Source organism: Prionailurus bengalensis, chromosome D4 (assembly GCF_016509475.1).
Source record: "Prionailurus bengalensis isolate Pbe53 chromosome D4, Fcat_Pben_1.1_paternal_pri, whole genome shotgun sequence".
In the NCBI taxonomy this organism is placed as follows: Eukaryota; Metazoa; Chordata; class Mammalia; order Carnivora; family Felidae; genus Prionailurus; species Prionailurus bengalensis.
Genome location: NC_057359.1, coordinates 94,130,704 through 94,147,663, shown reverse-complemented (window position 1 = coordinate 94,147,663; position 16,960 = coordinate 94,130,704). Strand labels below are relative to the sequence as shown.

The 16,960-nt window shown below is 50.4% G+C and overlaps 1 protein-coding gene across 1 annotated transcript in view; it reads left to right on the top strand.

Annotated features, from left to right (window-relative positions):
- PNPLA7 (patatin like phospholipase domain containing 7) overlaps positions 1–16,960 on the top strand; it is a 64,176-nt gene that overhangs the window by 42,386 nt on the left and 4,830 nt on the right. Inside the window, 5 exon segments of the mRNA XM_043565516.1 lie at positions 5,912–5,975; positions 6,174–6,342; positions 7,371–7,553; positions 8,391–8,509; positions 15,112–15,268. Of these exon segments, the coding sequence (XP_043421451.1) occupies positions 5,912–5,975; positions 6,174–6,342; positions 7,371–7,553; positions 8,391–8,509; positions 15,112–15,268 (692 nt within the window).

Below are 16,960 nucleotides of genomic sequence, written 5' to 3'. Positions count from 1 at the left end.
TCTGTGGGTTCGAGCCCCGTGTCTGGCTCTGTGCTGACAGTATGGAGCCTGCTTGGGATTCTGTCTCTCTGCTTCTATCCCCCTCGTGCTCTCTGTCTCTCTCTCTCTCTCAAAAATAAATAAATAAACTTAAAAAAAAAAACCAAAAGGCTTACAAAAGTTTTACGTTTAAATTTATGATCTGTTTTGGAGCTAATTTTTGTAAAAGGTGTGAAGTTTAGGTAGAGGTTTAATTTTTTGCTTATGGATATCCAGTTGCCCCACCATCATTTGTTGAAAAACTCCATTCTTCCATTGAGTGGTCTTGGCACCCTCCTGAAAATCATTTTATCCATGTGAGGGTTCGTTTCTGGGCCATTCTGTCTTCACGCCAGCACCGCGCTGTGTTGATTACAGTAGCTCTGTAGTAGGCTTTGAAGTCAGGAAGTGTGCTTTGTTCCTTTTTTATTTTTCCTTTGACAGAAAGAGAGGGCGTAAGTGAGTGAGGGGCAGAGAGAGAGAGAGAGTGCAAGTGAGTGAGGGGCAGAGAGACAGAGAAAGAGAGAAGTGGGGCTTGAACTCACTCGATGTGGGGCTCAAACTCAGGAACCGTGAAATCATGATCTGAGCGGAAGTCAGATGCTTAACACACCTGAGCCACGCAGGTGGCCTCCAGCTGTGTTCTTTTGCAGGGTTGTTTTGGCTGTTCAGGGTCCCTTGAGATCCGTAGGAGTTTCAGGACGCGCTTTTCTATTTCTGTGAGAAACTCGTTGGGATTCTGACAGGGATTGCGCTGGGTCTGTGGTTCACTCTGGGCGGTACTGGCATTGTGACAATATTCACTCGTCCAACCCATGAACAGGACATGTTCCCATGTTCGTAAGTCAATTCTTTAATCTCTTTCAGCAATGTTTTGTGGTTTTCAGTGTACAAGTTTAAGTTTATTCCTAATATTTTACTTAAAAATTTTTTTTTAACATTTATTTAATTTTGAGAGACAGAAGATAAATGGGGGACAGGGCAGAGAGAGAGGGACACACAGAATCCAAGGCAGGCTCCAGGCTCTGAGCTGTCAGCACAGAGCCCAATGTGGGGCTCGAACTCATGAACTGTGAAAGCGTGACCTGAGCCGAAGTTGGACGCTTAACCGAGCCACCCAGGTGCCCAGCGTTTTACTCTTTTTGATCCTGTTGTAAATGGAATTGTTTTCTTAACCTCTTTCTTAACCTCTGTCACTGTATAGGAAGAGAACTGACTTTTGTGTGTTGTTTTTGTGTCCTGCTGCTTCTCTTATTAGTTGTAACGGTTTTGGGTGGACTTGTTAGGATGTTCTACATATAAGATCATGTTGTTTCTGAGCTACGATAACGTTACCTGTTCTTTTCCAATTTTGATGTCTTTGATATCTTTTTTTTCACCTAACTGCTCTGGCTGGGACTTCCAGCACAACGTTGAGTAGAAGTGGTGAGAGCGGTCGCCCTTTCTTGTTCCTGGTCTTAGGGGAAAGCTTTCTCATGCCACTGGTGTGATGTCAGCTCAGGTTTATATGTATGGCCTTTAATATACTGAGGAAGCTTCTTTCCATTAATAGTTGTTTTTTTATTTTTTTAAGATTTTACTTTTGAGTAATCTCTACACCCAACGTGGGGCTTGAACACACAACCTGGAGATCAAGAGTCGCACGTTCCACCAACCAAGCCAGCTGGGAGCCCCTGCTTCTTTTTATTTCTGTAAAATCAGTAATGTCCCCCTGCTGTCATTTCTGATTTTAGTGATTTGAGTTTTCTCTTTTTTTTTCCTTTATTCATCTAGCTAAAGGTTTGTCAGTTTTGTTGATTCTCTCAAAAAAAAGACTTCTGGTTGCATTGATTTTCTCTGTTGTGTTTCTATTCTTTTTATTTATCTCTGTTCTAATCTCTTATTTCATTCCTCTGTCTGCTCTGGGTTTAGTTGGTACTCTCCCACGGTATAATGTTAGGTCCTTGATCTGTGCATTTGTACATTTATAGTTTTGGGTCCCCTCTTCTTTCCTGGCGAGCTGCCCCTGGAGTTTGGAATGTTGTGTTTGTGTTTTCACTGGTCCCAGGGTATTTTTCTAATCTCTTCTGCAGTTTCTTCTTGGACCTGTGGGTAGTTCAGAACTGTTTTCTAATCTCCACATATTTGTGAATCTTCTGGTTCTCCTGTTACTAATTTCTAGTTTCATACCATTGTGACTAGAAAAGATACTTGTAGGATTCAGTCTTAAAGTTTATTAAGACTTGTTTTGTGGCCTCACATACAGTGTTGTCCTAGAGAATGTTGTGGAGTTTTTTGTTGTTATTGTTGTTTAAGTAAGCTCCATGCTCGTTGTGGGGATCGAACTCACAACCTTGAGATCAAGAGTCGCACACTCCACCGACTGGGCCAGCCAGGCGCCCGTGGATAAAGTTCTGGAGAATGTTCTGGGAAGGTGTGTGGTCTGTTCTTCTGGGTGGTTAGTCTTGCCTCTGTGCCCTTTGGTGAGTGTGCAGTGGTGTCTCGTTATGGCTTTAATTTGTATTTCCCACTGACTGAGAAGTTTGTTTATTGGCCATGGAGACACCCTCTTCTGTAAGTGCCTATCAAGTCACCCAGTATCTTTATTGGGTTGCCATCTTTTCCTTGTTGATGGGTATTTTTTTGTGTAATCTCAGTACAGTTCCTTTTTTGGATGCTAATATTGCAGGTATCTTTTCCCGTCTGTGGCTTGCTTTTTTATTCGTTTAATGATGTCTTTTGACAAACAGAAGTTCTTAATTCTAACGCAGACCAATTTACCACATTTTTTCTTAAAAAAATTTTTTTTCAATGTTTATTTATTTGTGTGAGAGAGAGTCAGAGACAGAGTGTGAGCAGGGGAGGGGCAGAGAGAGAGAGAGACAGAGAATCCGAAGCAGGCTCCAGGCTCCCAGCTGTCAGCCCAGAGCCCTAAGCAGGTTTGAACCCACGAGCTGTGAGATCATGACCTGAGCCAAAGTTGGACGCTTAACCGACTGAGCCACCCAGGTGCCCCCAAATTTTCTTTTTTAAAATTTGTTATTTAATTTATTTTTGTAATTTACATCCAAGTTAGTTAAATAGTGCAACAGTGATTTCAGGAGTAGATTCCTTAATGCCCCTTACCCATTTAGCCCTTCCCCCCCTCCCACAACCCCTCCAGTAACCCTCTGTTTGTTCTCTCTATTTAAGAGTCTCTTATGTTTTGTCCCCCTCCCTGTTTATTATTTTTGCTTCCCTTCCCTTATGTTCATCTGTTTTGTATCTTAAAGTCCTCATACGAGTGAAGTCATATGATATTTGTCTTTCTCTAACTGACTAATTTTGCTTAGCATAATATTCTCTAGTTCCATCCATGTAGTTGCGAATGGCAGGATTTCATTCTTTTTAATTGCCGAGTGATACTCCATTGTATCTATATACCACATCTTCTTTATCCATTCATCCATCGATGGACATGTGGGCTCTTTCCAGACTTTAGCTATTGTCGATAGCGCTGCTATAAAATGGGGGTGCATGTGCCCCTTCGAAACAGCACACCTGTATCCCTTGGATAAATACCTAGTAAGGCAATTTCTGGGTCATAGGGTAGTTCTATTCTTAGTTTTTTGAGGAACCTCCAGACTGTTTTCCAGAGTGGCTGCACCAGCTTGCGTTGCCACCAACAGTGCAAAAGAGAGCCTCTTACTCCGCATCCTCGCCAACATCTGTTGTTGCCTGAGTTGTTAATGTGAGCCATTCTGACAGGTGTGAGGTGGTATCTCCTTGTGGTTTTGATGTGAATTTCCCTGATGATGAGTGATATTGAGCATTTTTTCATGTGTCAGTTGACCATCTGGATGTCTTCTTTGGAGAAGTAACTATTCATGTCTTTTGCCCATTTCTTCACTGGATTATTTGTTTTTTGGGTGTTGAGTTTGATAAGTTCTTTACAGATTTTGGATACTAACCCTTTATCTGATATATCATTTACAAATATCTTTTCCCATTCCGTCGGTTGCCTTTTGGTTTTGCTGATTGTTTCCTTCGCCCAAATTTTTTCCTTATATTGTTACTGTTTTTTGTGTTTTACCGAAGGAATTTCATCCTGCCCCCAAATCATGAAGATGTTCTTCTAAACACTTCACGGCTTTACCTTTCCTTTTCAGTTCACAATCCATTTAGAGTTGCTTTGGGTTATAATACAAGATAGAAGTCAAGATTCACTTTGTCTTCAGCGACCCAGAACCCTCCTTTAGAGAGACTGAACTTGGCCCGTTGCTGTGCTGACACCTTTGCCAAAAGTCAGGTGCCCAGGCTTGTGTAGGCTGCCTTCTCTTCTGGAGGAAGATTCTAGGCTGATGGCCATTTTCTTCTAGCACTTGGAGGTTTTCATTTCCTCAGCTTCCAGTGTTTGGGAAGAAGGCTATCCAGCAGCCAGGCCAGCAGTGACTGTCCAGGCCAGAGGGGGAGCAGCAGTCTGGCTGGATGCCCACTTCAGCTGTGCCCCACAGAGCCACAGACGCAAGTGCAGATGAACCACCCTGTTTCCCCTCCCTTCCCTGGACCTGCCCACTGCCTGGCCATAAGCAGACCCCTCCCAGGGACAGGGTCGGTCACCACACTCCTGACTGGCCGTAGCCGTAGCCTGTGCTGTGGGAGGCCAGGGTCTCCTCAGAGCCCCCTGAGTCCACAAGGAGACATGCACTAGTGGGCAGGCAGAGCCCAGTCTGGGGTCCCTGGAGGGCCTCAGGGCTGGGCTCTCCAGTGTTCCTGCAGCCAGACACAGCCTGCGCGTCACCTCACGTCCTGCCTGTCCAGGAGGCGGTCAAGACGTGTCACTGCAGTGCGCACAGCAGGGCCCACCCTTGCAGGCACATGATGCAGCCCAGCCCCAAGAGGTCTCCCCTCCTCCATCCGGCCCGTGCAGGTGACCAACTAGAGCTGGTAGCAGGAGTGCAGGCCCCCAACCTGACCCGCTGCCTCACCCCAAGCCCCTGAGAGGAGGAGCTTCCCTACACCAGCAAGTTTCTGTCACTTAAGTCCGAGCTGTCCATGCGTGCCCATGGCTCATACCAGATAGCCGTATCTCAGTAGGTACACCATCATTGTAGGACACACACCCCCTATTTTGGGTGCCTCTAGGAGAGCAGATGCTGCCAGTTAAAATACGATGCGGTGATTTCTTAGCTCTCACCTTTAACTGTCTGCTCTTGGAGAGCTTTGTACAAGCACAGGAATGAGAAGAAAGCCCTCAGGACTCCTGGGTCTTCTCCATCCCTGGGTTGTGGGTGCTCATCTGTGGCCCCCAGTGCATGTGAGCCCCTGGTGACCTTTCTGCGGACCCTGATGCTGTTCCTCCTGGTTGGGTGGGCCCTGACACCTGTGTCCACGTAGACATCGTAGATGAAAGATGCATGCTGATTTCAGAGACAACAAAATGTGAAAAGAAGCATCTCCACATGCGTGAATATACCACCACACCATATTGGAATCCAGCCAACCTCACTCATGTGGATTTGGGGAATTATATTATCTTGCATTTTACAAACTGTGCTTCCCCTGCCCCCAACACTCACACACACACACACACACACACACACACACAGTATCAGTGTTGCAGAGATATGTCAGTGTTGCAGAGTGAGGTTCAGAGAGCCCCCCGCTGCCACCTGCTGAGCTCTTGAGCTGGCACAGCCCTCTGAGCTCCTCTGCTCAGCACCTACTCCTACACGGGGTGATCTCAGCCGTCCAGAGGGTCTCCTCTGTGTACAGAGAGAAGTGTCGCCCAGATACAGGCACTTCCTCTTTGAAAGAAGAAAGGCTTCTCATTGTTCTCAAGAAGACCGGACCTCTAGGGAGGGAGTGGGTGCTCTCATCTGTGGGGAGGTGGGCTGCCAGGACAGCTTTCTGTAATTTATGTGTGTGTTTTCAGGCCCTGTCCTACTGCTGACCAGTGACAACATCAAACAGCGCCTTGGCTCTGCTGCTCTGGACAGGTATACCAGCCTCTGTGTGGAAAACAGTCTGGCCGACCCTAGCTTCTTGCTCGCAGCAGGTCCAAATACAGCCTGGCATCTGCATCCCCCACGTCCCCTGGTGTTTGTGTCCCTCGCGTCTGCAACCCCTGCAACCGTACACCCCCCGTGTCCACACGTGCCCTGGCATCTGCACCGCACCATGACCGTGCCTTCCAGTATCCACGAGTACCGGCTGTCCAGCTGGCTGGGGCAGCAGGAGGACATCCATCGCATCGTGCTCTACCAGGCGGACAGCACGCTCACACCGTGGACCCAGCGCTGCATCCGGCAAGCCGACTGCATCCTCATCGTGGGCCTGGGAGAGCAGGAGCCCGCTGTGGGCGAGGTAACCGGTTGGGGCTGCCAGGGGGTGGGGCCTCTGTGGGCGGGGCTGCCGGAGGGCAGGGTGGCAAGGGCAGGGGTGGTGGAGGCAGGGCTGCAGGCGGGCCAGGTTCTGGTCAGGGGCCGCTCTCCTCACAGCCCTGTTTCTCTGTCTTTTCCTTTGAATGAAATATTTCAAGAACCCAGGAAAAGACCTAATAAAAGCCGACACCCATATAGCTTCTCTTCATGATTTGAAACGTTTTGCTGTCTTCACCTGTGGTGGTGGTTTTAGCACAAAGCAGGGCAGGCGCCCTGAAGTGGCCCGCAGGTGGCCTCTTGTGAAGTTGAGTGTCCTGAGTTTTACTATGAGGTATACAGCACAGCTTCACAGATCTACATCTGATATAAATAGTGCCCTATTTTATATCACTGTGAAATGTCCTTTTTCCCTCAACACTTAGGTGTTTAAGATTTATCCATATTGTTTCACTGGGTTCTGTGGCTGTTTAGTTTCCTATTTGTGAGTACCCCACCATCTGTTCTCAGCTGTGAAGTTACGTCGTCAGCCCACTTTGTTTCCAGCTTCAAGGGTATGAAGTGTAGGCTTGCCTTCCCTTAGCACACATTCCCCATCTCCTTCCTCTCTGATCCCAGGGCAGCTAAAAATTACCCATCTCTGAAGCGGGCTCCTCTTCTGCAGGGAGAGATGCAGGGAGTGTTTGCGGACACATCATTTGAGAAGGTCACAGTGTGTGCACATGCGGAGGAGGTGTTAGGGAAACGGACGGGGGGCGGCCTCTCCCTTCCTGCACACCCCAGAGCTCCCTGTGGCCACCCTTACCTAGCTCAGCATGCATCAGGCATATGGCGGGGCAGACCCCTGGGTCACAGCTTCGACAGCCGAAGGGCAGCTCACACCACGGCTGAGCCGGCTCACAGAACCAGGGTGCCACCTGCCAAGGCCCTGCCCTCAACCCTCCTGCCCGTGTGCGGCGGCGTCCAGAGTGGGGCCTCTGTCCCGCCGAGGCCTCAGGCTCTGCCCTCCTGCAGCTGGAGCGGATGCTGGAGAGCACGGCCGTACGAGCCCAGAAGCAGCTGGTCCTGCTGCACCGGGAGGAGGGGCCGGCACCCTCCCGCACCGTGGAGTGGCTGAACATGCGCAGCTGGTGCTCCGGCCACCTGCACCTGTGCTGCCCGCGCCGCGTCTTCTCCCGGAGAAGCCTGCCCAAGCTGGTGAGGCCTGGGCGCTGGGCTGGACTGACGGGAACTCCTGGCCTCCAGAACACAGCCTTCCTGACTTGTGATTGCCAAGCTCATTTCCTTCTCGCTCCCTCTCTGGGTCTCTGTAGTCTGAGGTCGCTGGGGTGCTGATAAGGGGAGCTTGCTTCTCTGTAAGCTTACGTTTGCTTGAGTTGATCTTTGGGGGCAGCACCGGGGAGGTTGTTGATGCAGCCCCCGTCCATCAGCAGGTGTCCGTCTTTGGGGTCGCAGAGGGGAGGCACGTAACCTGACAGAGACATGCTGGCACGCACATACCTCCACAGGGAGCCTGGGGGAGAGTCGGGACGCTGGGGGAGAGGTCACCAGAGCCTGCCAAGGGGGAGGAGGGAGCCTCCTCAGCCCTGGGGGCTTTGCGGGGCTGGGGCCCCACAGGCTGCCCACACTCCACAGCCTATCTGGCCCCACGACTCAGTGAACAGTGTCCTGACAGTGGCGGCTGTGCCCAGGAGCCTGTGCCCTGGAGCACCCTCCACCCTGGTGGCTGGCAGGGTCTTAGCTGGGGTTTGGGCTTGGTATCCCTCTTGGTACAGCTCTCCTGGGGCTCTGTGGTCTCCTGCTGGACCCGTGGGTATGTAGTCCGTCTGCCCACACTGTCCCCTCACCCATGTGCCCTGTGAGGTCCTCTTCCCAGGCACGCCTAGGCACCAAGGTGCTGTCAGCATCAGTATCAGACAGACCCTGCTGTGTCCTGGAGAGGGCTTTGGGTCAGGAGTCGAGGAGGCCACCCCGGTCAGGTCACAGTGTGTGGAACTTGGCCTAGCCCTCCCCGTCTGCTGACCCCTCTCCCAGGTGGAGATGTACGAGCGAGTCTTCCAGAGGCCCCCAGATCGGCACTCGGACTTCTCCCGCCTGGCTCGGGTGCTGACTGGCAATGCCATCGCCCTGGTGCTTGGGGGTGGAGGAGCAAGGTGAGTCCCCACCCCATCCCACCCACAGTTGCGTGTCTGTGTGTGTGTGTGTGTGTGTGTGTGCACGTGTGCACGTGTGCACGCGCACTCTAATGCTGACCAAGAGGCCTCTGAGCTGGTCCCAGGAGCAGTCCCCATAGATAGGCCCAGTGCATGACCAAGCATGTTTCAGCCCCTGGGTGCACATTGCCAAGCAGTGCTTCCCATAGGCACCCCCAGGTTTTAACGTTTGCCAGTGCAGTAGATTTGTTCTGATTGTCTTTGCTAGAAGTGTCTGCTTATCTGTTAGCCATTCACGCTTCCTCTGAGAACTCTGTTCTTGTCCTTTGCCAGTCTTCCCATTGGGCTGCAGGTGAGTTTCTTTCCATTTTAATACATACTTTATAGACCAATGTCCTGGTGTGCTTGCAAACGTAGCACAGCGTTCTTCAGTTCTGCGGGCTGATCAGTTCCTTACAGGACTTTTAACCCAAATAACTGCCACCCTGTGTTTGTCATTGTGGCACACGCCTCCTTCCTCCTGAATTTAAAGAGGCATACACACCTGGAACAGACGTGGAGCCCCAGGACACAGTGAGGAGGTGCGAGCAGTGCCTCCCACAACACCTGTGCTGGGGGTGCCCTGTGGGGTGGAGTCCCTCACGCTTCCCCCCTGCTCTGGCCGAATGAGGTGCGCAGGGCCTCCTGAGCACTATACATACACCCCGCCCCCCAGCCCTGCTGGTGCTGCTGGCCTCTCTCCCGTGGGCCCTGGAGAAGGTGCCTGGCTCAGCACCTCCTGGTTCCAAGGACATCCCTTTCAGAGTGAGCTGGAGGAGGGCGGGGGGGGGGGGGTGGCTCGGAAACATTAAAACCTCTTAGGAGTATCCCCCCTTAGGGGGTACTCTCCAAAGTTTTGTCTCCTGCCTGTGGAGCCAGACCTGTGCTCACACCTGGCGAATTAAAGTCAGAGATGCCGTCCAGCCTCAAGGTCAAGGGAGACCAGACTCTCTTCTCTAGAAAAGATCGGGATAATGCAGAGGAGCAGTCCAAGCCCACTGTGTGCACTTTCCACCTGGAAACCTCTGAGGCCTGGCGTCTGGCCTGAGACCCTTCCTGACAGGAGGGTGGGTAGACACACAGACCCCACCCCTGCTCACCCCAGCATGGGGAGTCGCCACCTCGCTCCAGGGTGTCCTGCTCACCCCCAGACTTGGCCTGCCCCGAGTGATGCGGCACAATCCGAGCACCGTCTGGTGCCGTGCTTTTGCTTGAAAGCTGAGCCAGTCAGCCTGGAGAATGAGGTGATTTACCTAACATTGCCTGGTGGAAGGCAAGACCCAGGCTACTTCCTGTGGGACGAGGACAGTGAGGTGGCCCAGAGCTGACCCAGACTTGGACCTGGTTTGTAGGCCAGGATGATGTGATCAATGGCATTTAAAAAAATTTTTTTTCTCATAAGTTTATTTAGTTTGAGAGAGAGCGAACACACGTCTGTGCATGGGAGCAGGGAAGGGTCAGAGAGAGAATCCCAAGCAGGCTCTGCACCATCGTTGCAGAGCCTGACATGGGGCTCAGTCCCATGAACTGCCAGATCATGACCTGAGCTGAAAAACCAAGAGCCAGAAGCTTGACCAACTGAGCCACCCAGGCGCCACGATCAACAGCATTTTCAATGAAAATTTAGTTTTAGTCAAAATAGTACTTAGTTTATAGCCATATCGTCTGCTGTCTCGCCCGGGACCAAACCCAGAGACATCCCAGAGAAGATCACTTGGAGCATAGTCATCTCTCTGCTCATCTGCATTTCTCAACAGCATAGCCATTCTGTTCTTTCAGTTTTAGATTATTGAGCTCCTAACCCGTCCCCCCACCATACACACAGTTTATCTGTCTGTCCTTCATTCATCTGTCTGTCATCGGCCATCCATCTGTCCATCTGTACATCTATCCACCACCTGTCTTCTGCCTGTCTCCCTCCTCACTACTCAGTTCCCAGTGTGGTTCCCATGCCAGTCAAGCTAGTTGTCACCATTTCTATTACTATGACGTGGTGCTTATTCAGGGCTCAGTCATACCACATTGCATAGTACGGCTGTATTTCCTTCCTTGGAGTTAATAATTGTTGCAATTTCCCTTTTCTGTTTCCTGGGTGTCATTAATTGGTGCCCAGACACTGCTCCGGAGCATCAGCCTCCTGTCAGCTTGCTCGCCATCTCGGGTGGCCTCTGCTTCACCGTGTGTGGGAGCCACCCCCTCCAGGTCTCCCAGCGCCTCTGGGCTCTGCCCGTAACGTTGTCTTGGAGTTTCCCTTAACTGTTATCCTGGGAACTTCTTGGTCTCTCTTCCACATTCAACTCCATTTCCTGGATTCCATGCCTTCCTCTTTCTTGACATATTCCTGATTTGGGTAGCGTTCATATTCTAGACACTTCCTTAAGAGAAGACATCTGGGAAGTAAAAGTTTTAAGACTCTGTGTAGCAGAAAATGTCCTTGATGACAGTCTGGGTGTGGAATCCAACATGGAAGTAATTTTCCCTGAGAATTTCTAAGGGGGTGCTGCCATTGTCTTTCTAGCTTCCAGTGTCGCTGTTGAGATGCCCAATCCCACTTTATTTGTGAGGTCTGCTTCCCCTCTGGAAGCCATGGGGGGAGTCTTTTTATTTTGGTCCTTGAAGGGACTTGGTGTGCCTTGGTGGCAGTGTGTTCATCCACGGGGCTGGGTGGGCCCCAGCAGGCCCTTCCAAATTTGGAAATCGTGAACTTCAGCTCTGGGGCGTATTTTATGTTCTCCCACTCTGTCCTCTCTTCCAGGAGCTCCTGATGATCAGAAACCAGGTCTTCCCTCTCCCTCATTTCCCATCCCTGGCTTTTTGTTCTACTTTCTAGATGGTTTTTCTCAGATGGATCTTCTAATTGTTCTATTCTGCTAAAATATTTCTAATGTCTCAGTGCTTTCTTCATAGTTTTCTCTCCTTCTTCCACTAGTGGAATACTGAATTTCTCTAAGAATATTCATGCAGGTGTTCCACTGGCTTCCTTAGCTTCTCTGTTTGTACTGGCTTGTGTCGCACACTGGGCCCAGCGTGTGAGGTTGTCCGTGTGCTCCAGGCCACATCGGCAGCACTGCTAAGCGTATTCCATGGTCTGCCACGCTTTGCTTACCCCGCTCCTCCTGTTGATGGGCGCTCGGGTTATTTTTTGGCTTGGGTTGTTATGGAGAAAACAGCTATAACTGTTCTTGTACAAATCTTTTTGGGCATGCATGTTCTTTTCTCTCGGGCAAATACCTAGGAGTGGAGCTACCTGGTCATGGGGGACATTGTGCCGTTTTACACCCCCCACCAACAGTGTTTGAAGTTCAGGTTCCCACATTTTTGCCAACCCTTGGTATTAACCTCATTTTGAATTGTTCTAAAGGGTGTGTGAGGGCATCTGGTGATCTCCCTCGGGCCTAATGAGGTCACGTGCTCGCTGGCCCTTTGTGTATCTCATTTTGTACAGTAGTGTTTACATTCTTGTCCATGTTTAACTGGTGGTTTGTTTTTTGTTATTGATTCAGAGGAATTATTTATATAATCTGAATACAAGTCTTTTGCCAGATAATATTTAGTAGTAATTCTGTCTCTCAATCTCTGACTTTTCGTTTTCTCAATGGTATTTTTCGATGAATAGTTTTTAATTTTTATGAGGCGTGATTTTCCATTTTTTATGGTTACTGCTTCTGGTCTGCTGGGCTTCTGAGAGTTCTTGTCTATCCTAAGGTCACAAAGGCATTCTGCCTTCTTCTAGAAGCTCTGTGACTCCAGCTTGTGCATTCAGGTCTGTGAACCACCTGACACGTCTTGTGCCGGTCAAGGCTCTGTTCTCCTCATGTGGTCATCCAGCTGAGCCAGCACCTTCGGTTGTAGACTGTCCCTCCCCCGTGGCTGCTGTGTCCCCCATCAGAGCATGTGGGCTCTGTCGTGTCTGTCCTTCACGACACCACTGCCACAGCTTTATGGTAAATCTTAACATCAGACACTGCAAATTCCTGAGTTCTGTTTTTTTCAAAATTGCTTTTGGCCCTTCTAGGTCCTTTGCTTTTCCATATAAATTTTTAGAATCAGCTAAGTATTTTATGGGATTTTTTTTCCTATTGTAAATGTTTTCTTTTAAATTTCACTTTCAAAGTGTTTGTTGCCAGTGTATAGAAATACAACTGATATTTGTAAATTGATGCTCTGTATCTTATAGCCGTGCTAAATTCACTTATTCTAATGACTTTTTTATTTTTATTTTTGCATTTCCTATATACATAGTTATATCTTCTGAGAATAAAGCCAGTTTTTGTCTTTCTTTCCAAAATACGTATATGTCTTTTGTTTCTTCTTCTTGGCTTGTTGCACCGGTTAGACTTTGCAGTACAGTGTCGAGTGGAAGTGGGGCACACATGTCTTGTCCTGTCACCCAGGGGAGGGAGAGCATTCGCTGTCATCACTGAGTGTCATCTCGGCTGTGGTGTCTATGGTGCCCTGTGTCAGATGGAGGAAGCGCCCTTCTTTTCTTAGTTTGCTGAGTGTGTATCGTGGATGGTTGTTATTGTGTTTCTGTCGAGACGATCGTGTAATTTTTCTCCTTTATTCTGTTAATGTGGTGAATTGCATTGATCTTTAAATAAAAACTGATGTCTTCTGAGGGTAGACCCGTTGGCCCATGACGTGTTGCCCACTGCTGGACTCCCTTTGAATCTGTGTGAGGTTGGGCTGCACGTGGGTGTGCTTGCTGGCTTCAGAGTGGAGTTGGGAAGTGCCTCTTCTTTTCCTATTCTCTGGGAAGTTTTATGTGAAATTTGTGTTACTCTTCCTTATACGTTCAGTAGCACTCACTAGTAAAACCATCTGGACATACCGTCTTCTTTGTGGAGATTTAAAAAGGAAAGGTTCGGTTATATTGATGGTTATAGTACAATTCAGATTCTCTTGTCAGTTTGGCACACTATGTCGTTCTAGGAATATGTCCATTTGATCTGAATTTTCCTACTTAGGCACGAGGTTCACACCTACTTCTCACTTTCGTAACTGAAGCATCTCTGCAGATGCGCCCTTTCTCACTCCTGACACCCCCTCCCTGCCTTTCCTTTTCTCGCAGGAGGGGCCGGGAGTTGGTCCTCTCCGAGCACCATTTGTTAGCTTTGTTGGTCCTCTCTACTGAATCTTTTGTTTTTCTGCCTCATCAATTTCTGCTCTTACCTTTATTATTTCCGTAATTTGACTTGTTTGATTTAAACTGTTCTTTTTTCCCTAAGTTAGGGGTTGTAGATGTTGTGTTGTGACCTCAGGACGGAGAGACCAGCCCTCCTGGGCTGCACCAGACCACCCTCTGTCCAGACGTTTCCGCCCATCCCCTTCTCTTTCTGGACTCCTCTGCCGGATCCCACACATGCTCTAGGCTCCCATACGTCTGTTCTAAGGAGCGGTCTCCATGTCCGTTCTGGGGTGTCCTGGGACTCAGGATTTTCTTGTGCCATCTCCATGCTTCATGGGTCTCCAGTGAGCCTGGTCTGCTGCTTAACCTGCTGAGTGAGGTCTTTATCTCAGACACTGTATTTTCCACTTGTAAAGTGGTGGTTGGCTCTATCCTATAGTTTCCAGTTCTGTGCCAAATTATCAATCTTGTCTTCAATTTCTTGAAAATTTCTTAGCCTGATACCTGAATATTTAATTTTTTTGTGGTGATATTAAATTTTGTTTTAATTGTGTTAAAATAAGCATGTGGGGCGCCTGCATGGCTCAGTCGGCTAAGCGTCCGACTTCAGCTCAGGTCACGATCTCGCGGTCTGTGGGTTCAAGCCCCACGTCGGGCTCTGTGCTGACAGCTCAGAGCCTGGAGCCTGCTTCAGAGTCTGTGTCTCCCTCTCTGACCCTCCCCTGGTTGTTCTCTCTCTCTCTCTCTCTTTCTCAAAAATGAATACACATTAAAAAAAATTAAATATGCATGCCACAAAATTTCCCACTATAAATATTTTTGAATGTGAAATTTAGCTGCATGAAGTACATTCACGATATTGTGCAACCATCACTACTCAGCTCTGGACCGTTTCCATCTTCCCAAACTGAACCTCTGTCCCTGTTACACCCTAGCCTGCCCCCACACCCCCCACCCCCAGTCCCCAGCCTCCGCTCTCTGTATCTGTGATCTTGACCCCTCCAGGTCCCTCATGTGAGGAGAGACCTTGTCCTTCTGTGTCTGGCTTCATTCACTTAGCGCAGGGTCCTCAAGTTCATCCATGTGTTAGCATTTTCTTCCTTCTTAAGGCCAAGCAACATCCCTTGTATGTGCATGCCACACTTTGCTTACTCCCTCACCCATCACACACGTAGGCTGCTTGCCGCTTTTGGCCCCTGGGACTCTAATCATGGTGGTTGTAGAGCCTGCGTTGTGTCTGCTTCACAACTGCTGAGGCTCTGAGAGACATCCCGGTAATGGCCGCAGCCCCTCTTTGGGGCCATGTCTTTGAGGCAGGCACTGAGGAGGAGGAGGTAGATGGGGATGACTGTCTCTGGGTCCTTTTGCCAGCACACGGCAGGTGCTGTTCCTGGCAACAGTGCTTACTTCTGCTCTGTGCTCCTGCTTGATGTAGAGGCTGTGCCCAGGTTGGCATCATCCGGGCCCTGACGGAGTGTGGCATCCCTGTGGACATGGTTGGAGGGACGTCCATCGGGGCCTTCATGGGCGCTCTATACTCCGAGGAACGGAACTACAGCCAGATACGGATCCGGGCCAAGCAGTGGGCTGAGGTGAGGGGTCTCTGCCCTCCCTGGAGCTCAGCACCAGGTCCCTGCGGTGCTGTGGAGGGCGGGAGGGCATTGGGACCTTTGGCCCCTGATCACACTCTGCAGGGCTCTGGCCTCAGATTGGGGTTTACAGGATGGTGAGGGAATGGAAAGCACAAAAGAGATAAGGACATCAGTGTTGGGAGGTTTGGCTCTGGTTGGTGCCTGGTCTTAATTTATAAAGGTGACTGAAGACAACACAGAGAGGTCAGCACCACCGGAAGAAAAGTTTAATGTTACCTGTAGTTGCCCACCCTACAGGACCACATGGGAGCACCCATGCCTGCGAGGCGGCGGAGAGGAGCAGGGGGAAGGCCGAGGCCAGAGCCTTTATGGGGGTTTCTGTGGGAAAGGCAAGGGAGGGCAGGGTAAACAGCTTCGGATGGGCTTTTGGAATAATTCCAGTGGGCTTGATGTGTAGGGGCCGTCCCCAGTTGTCTGGTGCCTGGGCCTGGGTTGATTCAGGCGGAGGATTATTGACCTGGTGTGAGAGTGTGACATAGGGGGCTGAGGCGTGTGTGCTCTGGATCGCTCGGTTTGCAGGAGAGACGCTCCCAGCGGGCGAGGCTTCTGCTGTCTCTAAGGATTGGCTAGCCTGCGAGCCAATTGTCCCCTGCGAGGGGACAGCCTCTCCCCGGGTCTGTAAGACCCCACATGCCAGGGCATCAGGAAGATAGAAAATAAGAAAAAATTGCTAATAGCTGGCCGGGTGATGGATGCAGGCCCAAAAGCCCGCACTATAAGCGAGCTCGCTGCAGCAGCTCCCGTGGGCAGACTGGAGCCTGGTGGGGAGGCCGACTCACCTCTGTCCTCAAGGTACAGATGCCGTTTGCCCTTGTCACAGTTCCACTTGCTTTCCTGGGGCGGCACAGAGCCCCATGAGTGGGGTCAAAAGTGTTCAAGTTCTCCTTTTAAAAAAGAAAAGAAAATTGTTCATCTTCTATGGCAGAAGGTGTCAGAGAAGGCTATCTGCCCCATCCGTGTGGCCCCAACTCTGTTCCAGAGACCCCTCTTTCCCTGAAGTGAGCCACCCCAGACACCCCTCAGTGGGCCACTCCGAGGAGAGGTCCAGGAGCAAACACAGCTCGTCGCTAAGGATGGCCTCTGAGAACAGTGGGTGTGGGCACAGTGTGCTTCAGCCTCAGTTGAGGGTCTGCTCACAGGCCAGGAGGACACCTCCCTTCCCCACCTCTGCTGGCCCAGTGCAGGTGTGGGACCGGCCAGGGAGCTTTGGGCTTGATGCCCCTGTCGTCCTCAGTGAGCAATGGGCTGTGGGACTCTGCACGGCAGGGCAGAATGGATCCCATCCAGGATGGCCTCTGTCCTGCCTGTCTGCGTGGGCCCTTGGCCTCCTGACGTGCTGAGGGGATGTGATTGTGGGGGCCGCCAGGCTTGACTCTGCAGGCTCTCTGGTGCTAGGCAGGGGCTTCTTCAGGAGTGAGGCCTTGCTAACCAGGGAGGACCCTGGGGTGTCCTGTGCTTCTGGGTCCCTTTCCTCTAGGAGCACACGGGTTCCCTCTGTTTGAACAGAGTCTCCACTCTGTTCATCTCAGTGTGAACACACTGGGGGGCAGCTCCCCCTTACCTGGGGGCCCACCCCTTGTGTGGCCTCTGTTTTAGGCTTCTCCATCTGTTTCTGTCCACACAGAGGCAGGG